We start from the raw sequence: 12,976 nt of genomic DNA, 5'->3' as shown, positions 1-12,976 counted from the left end.
ACTAGCGATCAAACCCAGGGCCTCATACATATTAAGCATGCACTATACCATTACACTATATCCACAGTCTGCTTTCTATATGATGTAGGAGATTAATTTTAAAATAATTATTAATCATTTGTTTTCTACATAATTTAAGAGTATAACATTTAAAAGAATTATTAGAGCCAGGCAGGTTATGCACACTTGTAATCTGAGCTACTTGGGAGTCTGGAGGAGGATCACAAGGCCAGTGCCGCAGTCTGGCTGGGCACAAAATAACCGAGCCGCCAAGAGGCACTTGTAGGTTCAAACAGGAACTCCACCAACCCGCGAGAACTCAACGGGCACTCAAAGTAGCTAGCGGCCGAGGCAGCAGGAGCCGCCCTATTGCCGGACAGCAGGGGTCCATATACAACTGAATACACAGCCTGCTCTAATCCAGCATCATCCAGTCACAGCAATTATACACAGCTTAACTTAATTATCATCATCTTAATGGCTGGCTGGCGTCACCTCTCAACCACTCCTTCTGGCAATGCCAGGTGCCATCCAGACTCAGCTGTGGCTCTCAACAAATTGAGCCAGGCATGTTATGCACACTTGTAATCTGAGCTACTTGGGAGTCTGTGGAGGAGGATCACAAGGCCAGTCTGGGCGATTTAGTGAGATCCTGCCTCAAAATAAAAAGATCTGGGGATGTAGCTCAGTGTTAGAGCTCCAAAGCATTAAGCAACTCAGTGAGACCCTGTTTCCAAATAAAATACAAAGTGGAGCTGGGGATGTGGCTCAGTGGTCAAGTGCCCCTGAGTACCAAAACAAAAAACAAAAATACCCCCAACAAAACCCATAATCTCTGTGTTTTAAGTTGTTTACTATTTTGAGTAGTGTGATTAAATCTCACACTGTCCAGGTCCATCCTGCCCAGGAATCGGTGTTTCATCAAGGGTAACCATGCGTCTATAATACCTACCTATTATTCACTTAGAAGCCATTTCAGTTATCAGATCAACAGTGGCAGTATCACAGTGCTTATATTCAATTAATCCTTACCTAGTAGCTTAGTATCATAATTTACCTTACTTTATTTCATCATATAGTCACTGTATCATCTCATACCACAAGAAGGGTGAATGTAATACAATAAGATATTTTGATTTTATTATAGCATAGTGATTTAATTGTTCTATTTTATTAATGTTAATTGTTCTATGTTATTAATTTCTTATTGCTTAATTTATTAATTAAACTTTATCAGAGGTGTATAGGTATAGGAAAAATCATATGTAATGTTTGGTACTATCTGCAGTTTCAGACATCCATGGAGAAGGGGGACAGCTGTAGCAATGCGGAAAATGAGGGACAATATAGCTCTAAGGAAAATAAATAGTGAAATAACAGAATAAAGTCCCTCCTTATCGGTAATTACTTTAAACGTAAGTGGACTAAATTCTCTAATCTAAAGTTAGATTGGAGCTGGGGACAGTCATGTAATCCTCGAATGTCAGCTACTTGGGAGGCTAAGGCAGGAGGATTGCTAGTTTGAGACAGCTTAGAAAACTTTTGCAAAAATCCTGTCTCAAAACAAAAAATAAAATGTACTAGGGACATAGCTCAGTGGCAAAGCACCTCTGGATTCAATCCCCAGTACTATAAACAACAAACAAACAAACATAATGAAGCCCAACCAACCAACCAACCAACCAACCAACTAACCAATAAACAAAAAATGAACTGACAGAATGGATTTAAAAATCACGATCCAACTATATACTATTCACTTACTTCAGATCCAAAGGCACAAACAGATTGAAAGTGAATGGACAGAAAAAGATATTCCTGGGGCTAGGGGTATAACTCAGTGGTAGAGTTTGTGCTTAGCATGCACAAAGCTTGGGGTTCCATCCCCAGCATGTACGCACGCGCACACACACACACACACACACACACACACACACTGCAGATGCTAAGAGCAGATGATATAGTTTTAATTTTTTATTTTTAATTTTTGGCAATAGTGATTAAACCCAGGTGAGTCCCATCCCTAGCCCTTTTAAATTTTTCTTTATTTTTTTATTTTTTAATTTTTGAGACAGGGTTTCATTAAGTTGCTGAGGCTGGCTTTGAACTTGTGATCCTCTTGCCTCAGCCTCCCTTATCACTGGGATTACAGGTGTGCACCATTGTGCCCTGCACATTATAGGCTTTAAATCCAAAAAAGGTTACAGGCGACAAAGAAGGACATTATACATTAATAAGATGTTCAATAGAGCAAGAAGATGGAACAATTATAAATATTTACACACCTAACAACTAATCTGAAAAATATACAAACTTTTAGAAGAAAACAGGAAATCTTAATGACCTGGAATTAAGCAAAGAGTTCTTAGTTGTGATACCAAAAGACAAAACTGATAAATTATACTTTATTGAAGTGAAACACTTTTGCTCTGTGAAAGGTACTTTGTTCAAGGATGAAAAGGTGTGAACTTAGAAAATATTTGCAATTCACACATTTGACAAGGAACTATCTACAATATATAAAAAACTCTTAAAACTCAACAGTGAGAAAATAAATGACCCAACTAAAAAAATGAACAAAAGACTTGAACAGACATTTCACCAAAGAATATATGCAGATGGCAATTAAACACACGAAATAATATCCAGTATCATCAATTATTAGAGAAATGAAAATTAAAGCCACAATAAGATATCACTACATATCTCTTAGAATGGTTAAAATAAAAAGTAGTAACAATTTTAAGTACGGAGGGTGTGAAGCAATTGGAACTCTCATATGTTTATACATTGCTGTTAGTGATACAAAATGGTAAAGCCACTGGGGAAAATGGTTTGGCAGTCTTTAAATTAATTCTAATATACACTTACCATGTGACCCGGATATCTCACTCCTACTTATTTATCCTAAAGGCATAAGAACTTACGCTCACACAAAAACCTGTACACGTTTATGGCAGTTCTATTTGTAATGGCCAAAAGCTGGAAATAATCCAAGTCCTTCAACAGGTGAATGGATAAACTATTGCATACTCATACTGTGAAATACTATTTAACAATAAAAAGAAATGAACTATTGATACAAACAACATGGTTAAATCTCAAAGGCATTATGCTGTGTGAATCATAAGTACTGTAATATTCCATGTATATGACACTGTGGAAAAGACAAAATTACAGTGACAGAGAACAGATCAGTAGGGGCCAGAGAGTGGGGGGGGGGCATGACTACAAAGGGATGATAGGAGGGAGTTTTTTGGGGATGATGGAAGTGTTCTATCCCCGATGGTGGTGGTAGTTACATGAATCTATTTGTATGTTAACATTCATAGATGTACTACACCAGTCAGGTTTGGTATTACACACTATAATCTGAGCTATTTGGGAGGCTGAGGCAGGAGTATGGCAAGTTTGAAGGCCAGTCCCAGCAATTTAGCAAGATCCTGTCCTTTTTAAAAAAATATTTATTCTAGATGGACACAGTATTCTTATTTTACATTTATGTGGTGCTGAGTCTGGAATCCAGTGCCTCGTGCATGCTAGGCAAGCACTCTACCACTGAGCCACAACCCCAGCCCCAAATCCTATCTTTAAAAATAAAAACAAAGCGCTCCTGGGTTTAATCCCTAGTACAAAAAGATAAAATCTGTACACCATTTTAATAGGTGTTTAAAAATAAAATTATAGGAATGAATGTGCCCTAAAACACTGAACTGACTACTCAATGAACATTCCATGAGAACATGAGAATAGATTTCTTATCTTGATGGGGGAGGTGGAGGTCAAGAATGTGTACATAAGAAGTGATGCTTGAGCTGAGTTTTAAAGAATGATTTTGGAATTTTTTTGGGCCAACAGGATTTTCATGTGCAAAAGCCCTGGGGCAGGAGGAAAATGGCTCATTTCCCTCTAAAACTGACTAAAGCACAGGTAGTGCCCTAGGGGAAAGGGGGTTGGAGAAATAATGACAGAGTGAAAGTCAAGGCTGTAGGAAGAATCAGATTATGGCTGGGCTAGATGGTTTATGGGGGTAATCCCAGTGACTCAGGAGTTGAGGCAAGACATCTCAAACTCAAGGTCAGCCTCAGTAATTCAGCAAGACCCTGGAGTGTAGCTCAGTGGTAATGCACCTCTGGGTTTAACCCCTACAAAACCAACGAACAAAAACCCCACCAAAATCGAGTCAGATTATGGTAGACTAAGGGTTTGTTCTAGATAGGCCCAGGCAAGCAGGTGTGGGAGGTGAAGATGTGGGCTAGCCTGGAGACTTAACTCTCTGGAACATCTCTGCAGGGAAAGTATTAAAGCAATTGACCTAAGAATGAGTGTTTAAATGTCCCACTTCAAGGCGCTGACACCCTCCCAGGTCTGGAGTTGGTTGGATTCTCCTGCTCTCTGAGCTGCAATCAAAGGTTCCAACACCACGCAGTGCTGCAGACAGTAGAGTCTAAACTGCCCTCTCCTAGGCCTCTGCCTCATTCAGGAGGATGAGGGATGCCCACTAAGTGTTCGGAGGGCTTGAGGACTTTGAGATTGGCTTCTGCTGTCTATTCACAGTGCCCCAGGGATCTAGTTGTTTTCAGAAATACTGGTAACTATAATCAGGTATTTTTTAGCTAGGCAGCAAATTCCCATGGTTTCACCTTAACCCCTCCAGCTCTTCCCCAGGCTCACTTGAGTGCAGGAGTTAGAAGAAAAGCATGGGGGCTGGGGATGTGGCTCAAGCAGTAGCGCGCTCGCCTGGCATGCGCGGGGCGCTAGGTTCAAACCTCAGCACCACATAAAAATAAAATAAAGATGTTGTGTCCGCCGAAAACTAAAAAAAAAAAAAAAAAAAAAAAAAAAAAAAAAAAAAAAAAAAGAAAAAAAGCATGGGCAACATAGTGAGTCCCCATTTCAAAAAAAAAAAAAAAAAAAAAAAAAAAAGTCTACATCTAAAAATGGCAAAGCCAAGATTTGGTTCCTGGATCCACCCCCCCCCCCCGCCCTGACTAAAATGTCCGGTACCCGAGACCATTGATTACTAAACCTTAATGTTTGTTACCAGCAGGACATTTACCAAAAAATGCAAATTATTGGCCCCACCCCAGAGTGTGCAGAGTGTGTCTGAAGAGTGTGTCTGAATCTGCATTCTTCAAACATAATAGATGACCCTAATAGGTGACTCTAGGGGCCCGATTCGGTCCGACAGGGACCTTGAGGAGGCCCCAGGTAGCAGAGGTTGGAGGACCGGCGGGTCCTAATCCGAAGAATTTGGAAGATTTTTGCAAATGACCTAAAGCTCGGAAGGAGGTGCAGCACCGCTGGGCTCTTGGGGAGCCGGTGCACCGCAGGCTCCGCGGCGGCCGTCTGGGGGTCCGCGGCCCCGCGCTCACACTCTCACCTGCCAGGTGGTGAGCCCAGGCTCCGGATTTGCGGATGAATACAGCAGCCGCGCCTCCTTCCTTTCGAGGACTTTCACTTTCCCCCTTTCACAAAACTTTACTGCCCCACCCCCACCCAAGCCGAGCTACCTGGCCCGCCCTCCGGAGCCTCGAGGGCTCGCTCCCAGCGAATGGGGCGCGCGGGGAAGGCCGGCCGCGCGGAGGAGCGGGCCCACCGCCTCCCGGTCGGCGGCGGCAGTGCAGGCGAAGGCGCGGCCGCGCCGGGCACCGCGCGGGTAGGAGCTGGAGGGCGGGCCGCGGCGTGAAGGCCTCCCCGGCCGGGTCGCGACTCGCTGCGGCTCCTGCCAGCCCTCCTGCTGGGCACGTCCCGGAGGGGCCGTGGCCCAGGCTGCAGACCCCTGCCCCACCTGGGCGGCCGCGGCGTGGACGCCGGGTCAGCGAAGGGTTAAGGAGCTCGCTCCCTCCTCTCTGCTCCCTCACCCTTGGAAAGTCCCCTAAGTGACGTTTCAACCCGACAATTAAAAGAAGAGTTTAATTATAGAGACGGGCTCTGGGAGCTGGAACCAACCCGGGCGGTCGGCCGGGCCGGGCCGGTAAACAACTCGCAGTGAGCTGGACCGGCCGGCCGCCGCCCGCGGAGCCCGAGAGCGGGGGAGGGGAGCCCGCCGCGAGTTGGACAAGCCGAGAAAATTCGAGGAATCGTTTTTCTGTTTGATAAAAACGACTTTTTAGCCAGCCCGGGGCCCCGGGGCCCCGCGATGGTGTTCCTCGCCCAACCCACGGCCGCGGGAGGACAGCGGCGCCGCCCGGAGCACGCGGACAGTCCGCGCCCCATGGGGACCGGCCCTGGGCCGGGAAGGGGGGCCTGCCAGCCCCGGGTCCCCTTCCCCCTCACTTCTCCACTCCCCTCCCGGGTCCCCCCAGCTGAGCTTTGCGAATACTCCTGAGTTAGATCCCGGCCTTTGGGGGTTGGGGGGATAAAAACACACACACGAAATAACTTCACATCAGGACTCAGACGAACCTTGTGGTTTTAACGCGCACCCTGCTCTGTCCTGAAATCTGGAACTCATTACCTCATCTCCAAGCAACTGCACTAAATGCCCCCCCCCCCCCACGCGCACACTTGTTGGAGCCGGGAGAGGAAAGAGCAAACATCCCCTTAAGAAAGAAACCTATACACTCGAGTGATTTAAATTAAGGTGGATGGAAGTTATTTCCCTTTTTGGCGCTTGCCAGATTTCAAGAAAAGATGAAAAATGGGAGCTGGGGGGGGTAGTGTGGAGAAGCAACAGGCGGCTGGACAGCAACGGCAGAAAAAGGGGCAGCAGCGTGATTAAAAATGGGGGCCATCAATTCAAGTCAGAGGAGGCATAAATAAAAGCAGGACCCTTTGTGTATCACGAAAGTTCGTGGCTGCAACATAAGTTGTGTGTTTCGCAAAGTTGGAAAAACAACTGGTTCCTAAAACAGTTGTGATTTGGAAGGTTTCCCTGGGTTTGCCCAGTGGTTGACGAATAAATAAGAAATGCAGTAGTGGTTGTGTGCGTGTGTGCATGTGTGTGTGTGTGTTTGTGTGTGCGTGTGTGTGTGTGTGTGTTGGGGGGTGCGACTCAGAGCGCTGTGCACCGCCCGTCCCGTCCTTTCCAAAGAAACGTGCCCATAATGGGGTGACCTAATTACATTGCAATGGAACTCGCTCGCAGCCACTCGGCTCGCGGGGTTTCATAACCGACCCGGCGGCCTCCAGTGCTGGGAAGAAACGTGCGAGGGCCGAGGAGGCGGCCCTACCCGCGATTTCCGCTTAGGTCTTCACTCCAGGGCCAAGGCGCGGGGAGCGGGTGGGGGACACGTTAACAACTTTGTATTTGGGAGAACGAGGGGGGGGGATTCGAACTCAATAGGAAATAAATATATATCGTTTTAAAAGGAGTAATAATTCATTGCGGGCCCTTCGGTTTCATGGCTTCTATGTCCCCTCCCCCCCAAACAGCATAGGGTGACAAGCCATATGTTCCCTTCTCGTGGTGGCGGGAGAGAAGTAACAATAAGTTAAAAAGTGTCGCCTCCCCCACTTCTTTACCGAAGTAACTTTTTTTTTCACTGTTCTAACGTCTGGGGTTTTGTGTGGGGAGGAGGAAAGTGGTTCGTTGCTCAGTGGATTTTTTTTTTCTTGAGGGGCGGAAGAGGTGCCCACGAAAGAGTCAGGGTTTTCTGTATTTAAAAAGTTTAAAGACTGGATCCACGTAAGAAACGCCACGCCTAGGTCTGCTAAAATTACCAACCTTCCCGGGTGGTGGTCTTTTTCTCAACGCACCCCCCCACCACCACCTCTCGTCCACACCCGGAGAGCGCCGGCTGCCTGGCGGGAGCGAGTGTAGACGCGTGCGGCGAGCTAAATCGTGCCGTGCTCGCCCCCGCCAAGCTAGATCCTCCCAGGGGGGAAAAAAAGTTTCTCTATTTCCCCCCACTCCTCGGCCTGGAGGGAAAAAAACATCCCATAAAACCCTAGACTTGAACGTTCTGGCGGCACCAAATTTCCAATCCCCTGGCCCGGCGGAGCGAGAAGTCAGGGAAAGGTAAGTGGTGCCGGCCCTTGGAGAAGTTTAGTGGAGACCAGCTCAAGATGGAAACCGCAGCCCGGGCACTCCGGACAGGCTGCAGCTCCCGCTTACAAAAAAGAGAAAGTCGAGCCCGCCTTCCTGCCCGACAAAAAACAACAACACAACAACAAGAACTCCGAAGGGGGTGGAATGAGTGATGTCACAGAGCCGCGCTCCGAGGCTGACAAAGGGGGGGGGAGCCCCTCCCCCTCTGTGCCGCGCGGCCCCAAGGAGGGGCGCCCAAAGCGCCGGGGAGCTGAGCCCGCCGACTCGAAACTTTTCCTCTTTAAGAAAAAAAAGTTGTGCGCGGCTCGGAGTGGGTTTTTTTTTTTTCCGCCTTCTTTCCTCGTCTCCCCTCCCCCTTCTTCCTTTTGAAAGTTTCTTCCCTTCCCAGCTCCCCCGCCCCCCCCCCCCCCCCGCTTGACCGCATGGCTGATTCAACCTCAGTGTCAATCAACTTTTTTTCCTCCTCTTCCTCATTTAAATAAGTTTAAAGCTCCTCCTCCCCCCAGCCCACCAAATCTGAAACTTTATAAATTGGGCTTTGCGCGCTGCAGCCCGGGAGAGTCAGAAAGGCGAGGGGCGCCGGGAGCAGGCGTGTGGGACTCCAGACCGGAGAGCCGGAGGCTGCGCCTTCCCTGCACCGGGACCTTCACGACACACCAGATCCTCGCGCCCCTGCCCCGTGCGAGCTCCCACGATGACCACCACCCTCGTGTCTGCCACCATCTTCGACTTGAGCGAAGTTTTATGCAAGGTAAAGTGGAGCGGATATTTTGAGTCTTTTTCTTTTGCTTAAAAGAAGAACTCCTGAAAGTTCAGTTCTTGGGAAGCAGGGGGTAGAGGGTAATGAAGGGAGATGGCTCTTCTCTCCGCCCGTATTTCCCCACTTTGAAGGAATTTGACCGTGTCCTCTTCACTCTTTGAGTTTCAACAGTTCCCGGTGCGGTTACATGTGAATCTGGGGAGTTTTGGGGGGCGAAGTTTGCGAAGCGGGGCTCTTTGGGGGGACTGGCCGGGATTGGGACAAGTTTTGGGCGACATAGTGTGCTGCTTGAGCTGAGGTTTGCTGGACTACTTGGTTCCTCTGTGCGCGCTCTGGGTCTCTGTACCGCCGGCAGGGGTTCGATACTGCTCAGCTCCATTGCCGGCCCTTGAGGGTGGGGTCCCTCGGGGAAGTGAGTCTCGAGATGATGTGGGAGATTTCTCTCTGCTTTGGGGAAGCTGGAGATCTGCAAGGAAGAAAAAGGCCAAGAGTTGATTCATAAAGATGTAGCAAAGCAAGTTTGCAGTAGGACTTGTGACCACCTCAGCTCAGCTGAGCTTCCTCCCGCGATAACAGATCACGGTGCAAACTTTGGGAATGAAAGTGGGTTGACCTGCTTACCTGTGTTGCCAGGCACCGCTCCTGGTGGGCCGGGGTATGCGTGACAAAATGCTGCTTGAGCTCTAAGAATACCCCTCCAATAAGGATTTCCGGGGCCTTTTTAAGCCGGGTAGCTTGTCAGCTGAAAACAAGTTTTAAAGTTGTAATGCTCCAGGAGTGTGGCTGAAGTGTACATAACAAAAGCCTATGGATGTTGTTAAAAAATTTTTTCCCAGCCCTCTACCCCGTATTTGAAAGGGTGAAGCTGCTAGGCTACTTTTAATTGGTGAAGTGTTTTGCCTTCTCTTAAACACGTTGGGTCATGTTGCTCTCTTTTCCCAGCTTGCTGCTTCTGTAGGCGCAGCTGCCAAGGCCCCAGGGCTGCAGGGTTGGGGTGCAGGGACGCTGATTTAGCTGAAGAACAAAATCAGAACTTTGAATTTTCAGCTTCCTTCCTTCCCTGCCTTCTCCAAAACACCACTAGCCAGGCCAGCTGCCTGAGCTCAGGGCTCTTCTTTTCCTTGCTCTCCAGTTCTTTGATCTATTTCTCTTTTTTTCACCCCCTCCTCCCACAGGACTTTTTAAATGAACCTCATTGTTGAGAACCAGCTCTCCACTGGGTTCCTGTAATCAGCTCGGTGGGGTGGTTGTGGTTACAGATTCCCAATCCCCTGCTGCTGTATATATGCTTGTGGCTCCTAGCAATCCTTAGGGACCAACTTTAGAATTTGCACAATGACACCCACATGGGTGGGGAACCATCCCTCAGGTTCCCCACTGGCACCCTTTCCAAATCTTAGGTACAGTTTGGGCAGGTGACCAAGGCCCAGTTGAAACAGAACCCTGCCTGTGGTGCCCCCTACTCCCCCCCGCCCCCCAGTCTTCTAACTACCACAGGGTGGGTGGGTGGGTTTGGAACTTTCCTTTTCCTTTCCTTCCCATCTGCAGCTTTGCAGTTCTAGATTAAACACTGGCACTCCTACTCAAGCCTCTCTTTTTTCAGCCTGGAGACCAAGTGCAAAGGCATCTTCCCAGTGAAGGGGGTGCGGAATGGTGGGAGATAAGGACTGTCCAGGGTACCCCTTCCAGGAGCTGAGAGTTCAGGCATCGCATCTCTCTCTAACAACCTCAGACCAGGCCCTCCCCCCAGCAAGAAAAAGTACAGGCAATCTAAAAACCTGTTGCCAGAGGAAGGGAACACTCCTGAAGAAGGAAGCTGAGTCTTGGGCCGGGTTGTGGAGGAAGGGGCTATCAATTGAGCAGGGGCTGATTAAGAGAGGCTTGGCTCAGGTGTACTCTTCTCTCTGGGATTTGCCCTGTTGTGTTGTGTGTGTTTGTGTGTGTGTGTGTGGGGGGGGATGTAGAGAGTTAGCCTTGTGAGATATTCTGGGTTGAGGAATCTATTTGGGAGGCAAAGAGTTGGATTTCATAGATGAAAATGATAGCATTGGTGATACAGGATATGAAGGTACACACATAAAATAATTGTCACCCAGGCCAGGATTTTGTGGTTTCTTATGCATGGGGCCAGAATAAACCTAGGTGGCTGGTGTGTGGGAGAAAGGGAGGGAAGGGGGTTCAGGAGCAAAGGTGGGGGTGGTTCTTTATAGCAACTGGACATTTCTGATCATGGAGGGGATAGTTCTTAGCTCCTCAGAAGGGTGCCCTTCTCTGGCCTTGTGAACGTCCTCCCTCACTAACCATCTTTTCTCTTCTCTCTCTTCCCTCCAGGGTAACAAGATGCTCAACTACAGTACTCCCAGTGCAGGTGGCTGCCTGCTGGACAGGAAGGCAGTGGGTACCCCTGCTGGTGGAGGCTTCTCTCGGAGGCACTCTGTCACCCTGCCCAGCTCCAAGTTCCACCAGAACCAGCTCCTCAGCAGCCTCAAGGGTGAGCCAGCTCCGGCTCTGAGCTCTCGGGACAGCCGCTTCCGAGATCGCTCTTTCTCCGAAGGGGGTGAGCGGCTGCTGCCCACCCAGAAGCAGCCCGGGAGTGGCCAGGTCAACTCCAGCCGCTACAAGACAGAGCTGTGCCGCCCCTTTGAGGAGAACGGTGCCTGTAAGTACGGGGACAAGTGCCAGTTCGCCCACGGCATCCACGAGCTCCGCAGCCTGACCCGCCATCCCAAGTACAAGACGGAGCTGTGCCGCACCTTCCATACCATCGGCTTTTGCCCCTATGGGCCCCGCTGCCACTTCATCCACAACGCTGAGGAGCGCCGCGCCCTGGCCGGGGCCCGGGACCTCTCCGCTGACCGTCCCCGCCTCCAGCATAGCTTTAGCTTTGCTGGGTTTCCCAGTGCCGCTGCCACCGCCGCTGCCACGGGGCTGCTGGACAGCCCCACGTCCATCACCCCACCCCCCATCCTGAGCGCCGATGACCTCCTGGGCTCACCTACCCTGCCCGATGGCACCAATAACCCCTTTGCCTTTTCCAGCCAGGAGCTGGCCAGCCTCTTTGCCCCTAGTATGGGGCTACCTGGGGGTGGCTCCCCCACCACCTTCCTCTTCCGGCCCATGTCTGAGTCCCCTCACATGTTTGACTCTCCCCCCAGCCCTCAGGATTCTCTCTCGGACCAGGAGGGCTACCTGAGCAGCTCCAGCAGCAGCCACAGTGGCTCAGACTCCCCCACCTTGGACAACTCAAGACGCCTGCCCATTTTCAGCAGACTTTCCATCTCAGATGACTAAACCAGGGTAGGGAGGGACCCCTCTGCCTCCACTCCCCTCTCCCCACACTCACACCCCAATACCCTCACCTCCCTACCCACCCCATTCCCCACAACCCCTACATTAACAAGGTTAAGCTCAACCCCTTCCCCTAGAACCTTGGAATGCTCCCCCCTCCCTCTTTTTACCCTCCTAACATAAGGACAAGTCAATTTGTCAGTAGCTTCCTCTGGCTTGAAACCCCTCCCTCAATTTTATCGCCCACTCACCACGCATAACAGACAAGTCCCATATTTGTCAGTAGATGCCTTTTTTTTTTTTTCCTCCGGCTTAAGCCTTAAGTGCCAAATCACAAAAGAAAAAGCAGTAACAGTTTACAGAAGCAACTTAGTGCCTTGTTATCTAACTTTGTCACTGTGACTACATTACCTCTTCAGCGCCAGGGGGCACCCGTGGGCCTCCCTGAGCCTCTGCCCATGGGAGGGGGAGGGGGGAGACCTAGAACCAGCAGCTCCCCCCACTGGCGACACAACTGCACCTTCCCTTCCTTCAGTCTCCCACACACTTCCTCCTCTTCCGGTAGAGAGTTGCCCCCTCCCTTAGGAGAATTGTTGCTGGACTTGGGTTTTTGGGGAAACTTGTCTCGACATTGAAAATCTTTTTTTTTTTCATCCCAACCCGAACCCCTGTTGACTAATCTTGCCTGGGTTTGTGTAGGTCTGCAGGAAGGAAGGCTGAAAAAGCGGATGAAGATTTTGATATAAGTGGGACTTTTGTGATTTAATCTTTTTTTTTCTTTTTTTTTTTAAAGTGGGGAGGAAGGGGAAGCTAGATGGACTATGAGAGACTTGATTTTGGTGCTAAAGTTCCCCAGTTCATATGTGACATCTTTTTAAAAAAAATGACAACAACAAAAAAAGAGAGAAAAGCTTAAAAAAAAAAACATGTAAGGG

General features: G+C 49.1%; 1 protein-coding gene across 1 annotated transcript; it reads left to right on the top strand.

Moving 5' to 3' along the window:
* Window positions 1–8,528: 8,528 nt before the first annotated feature.
* Window positions 8,529–12,146, top strand: ZFP36L1 (ZFP36 ring finger protein like 1). Its single transcript, XM_081289093.1, has 2 exons — window positions 8,529–8,744; window positions 11,085–12,146. Exons 1-2 carry the CDS (start codon window positions 8,688–8,690, stop codon window positions 12,042–12,044), a joined length of 1,017 nt encoding a protein of 338 aa, XP_081145219.1. The 5' UTR covers window positions 8,529–8,687; the 3' UTR covers window positions 12,045–12,146.
* The last annotated feature ends 830 nt before the right edge of the window (window positions 12,147–12,976 follow it).

This window comes from Spermophilus citellus (assembly GCF_964194105.1).
Source record: "Spermophilus citellus genome assembly, chromosome: 4".
NCBI classification, from domain to species: domain Eukaryota; kingdom Metazoa; phylum Chordata; class Mammalia; order Rodentia; family Sciuridae; genus Spermophilus; species Spermophilus citellus.
Note: the sequence above shows the minus strand (reverse complement) of the source record. Positions and strands in the feature narration are given on the sequence as shown.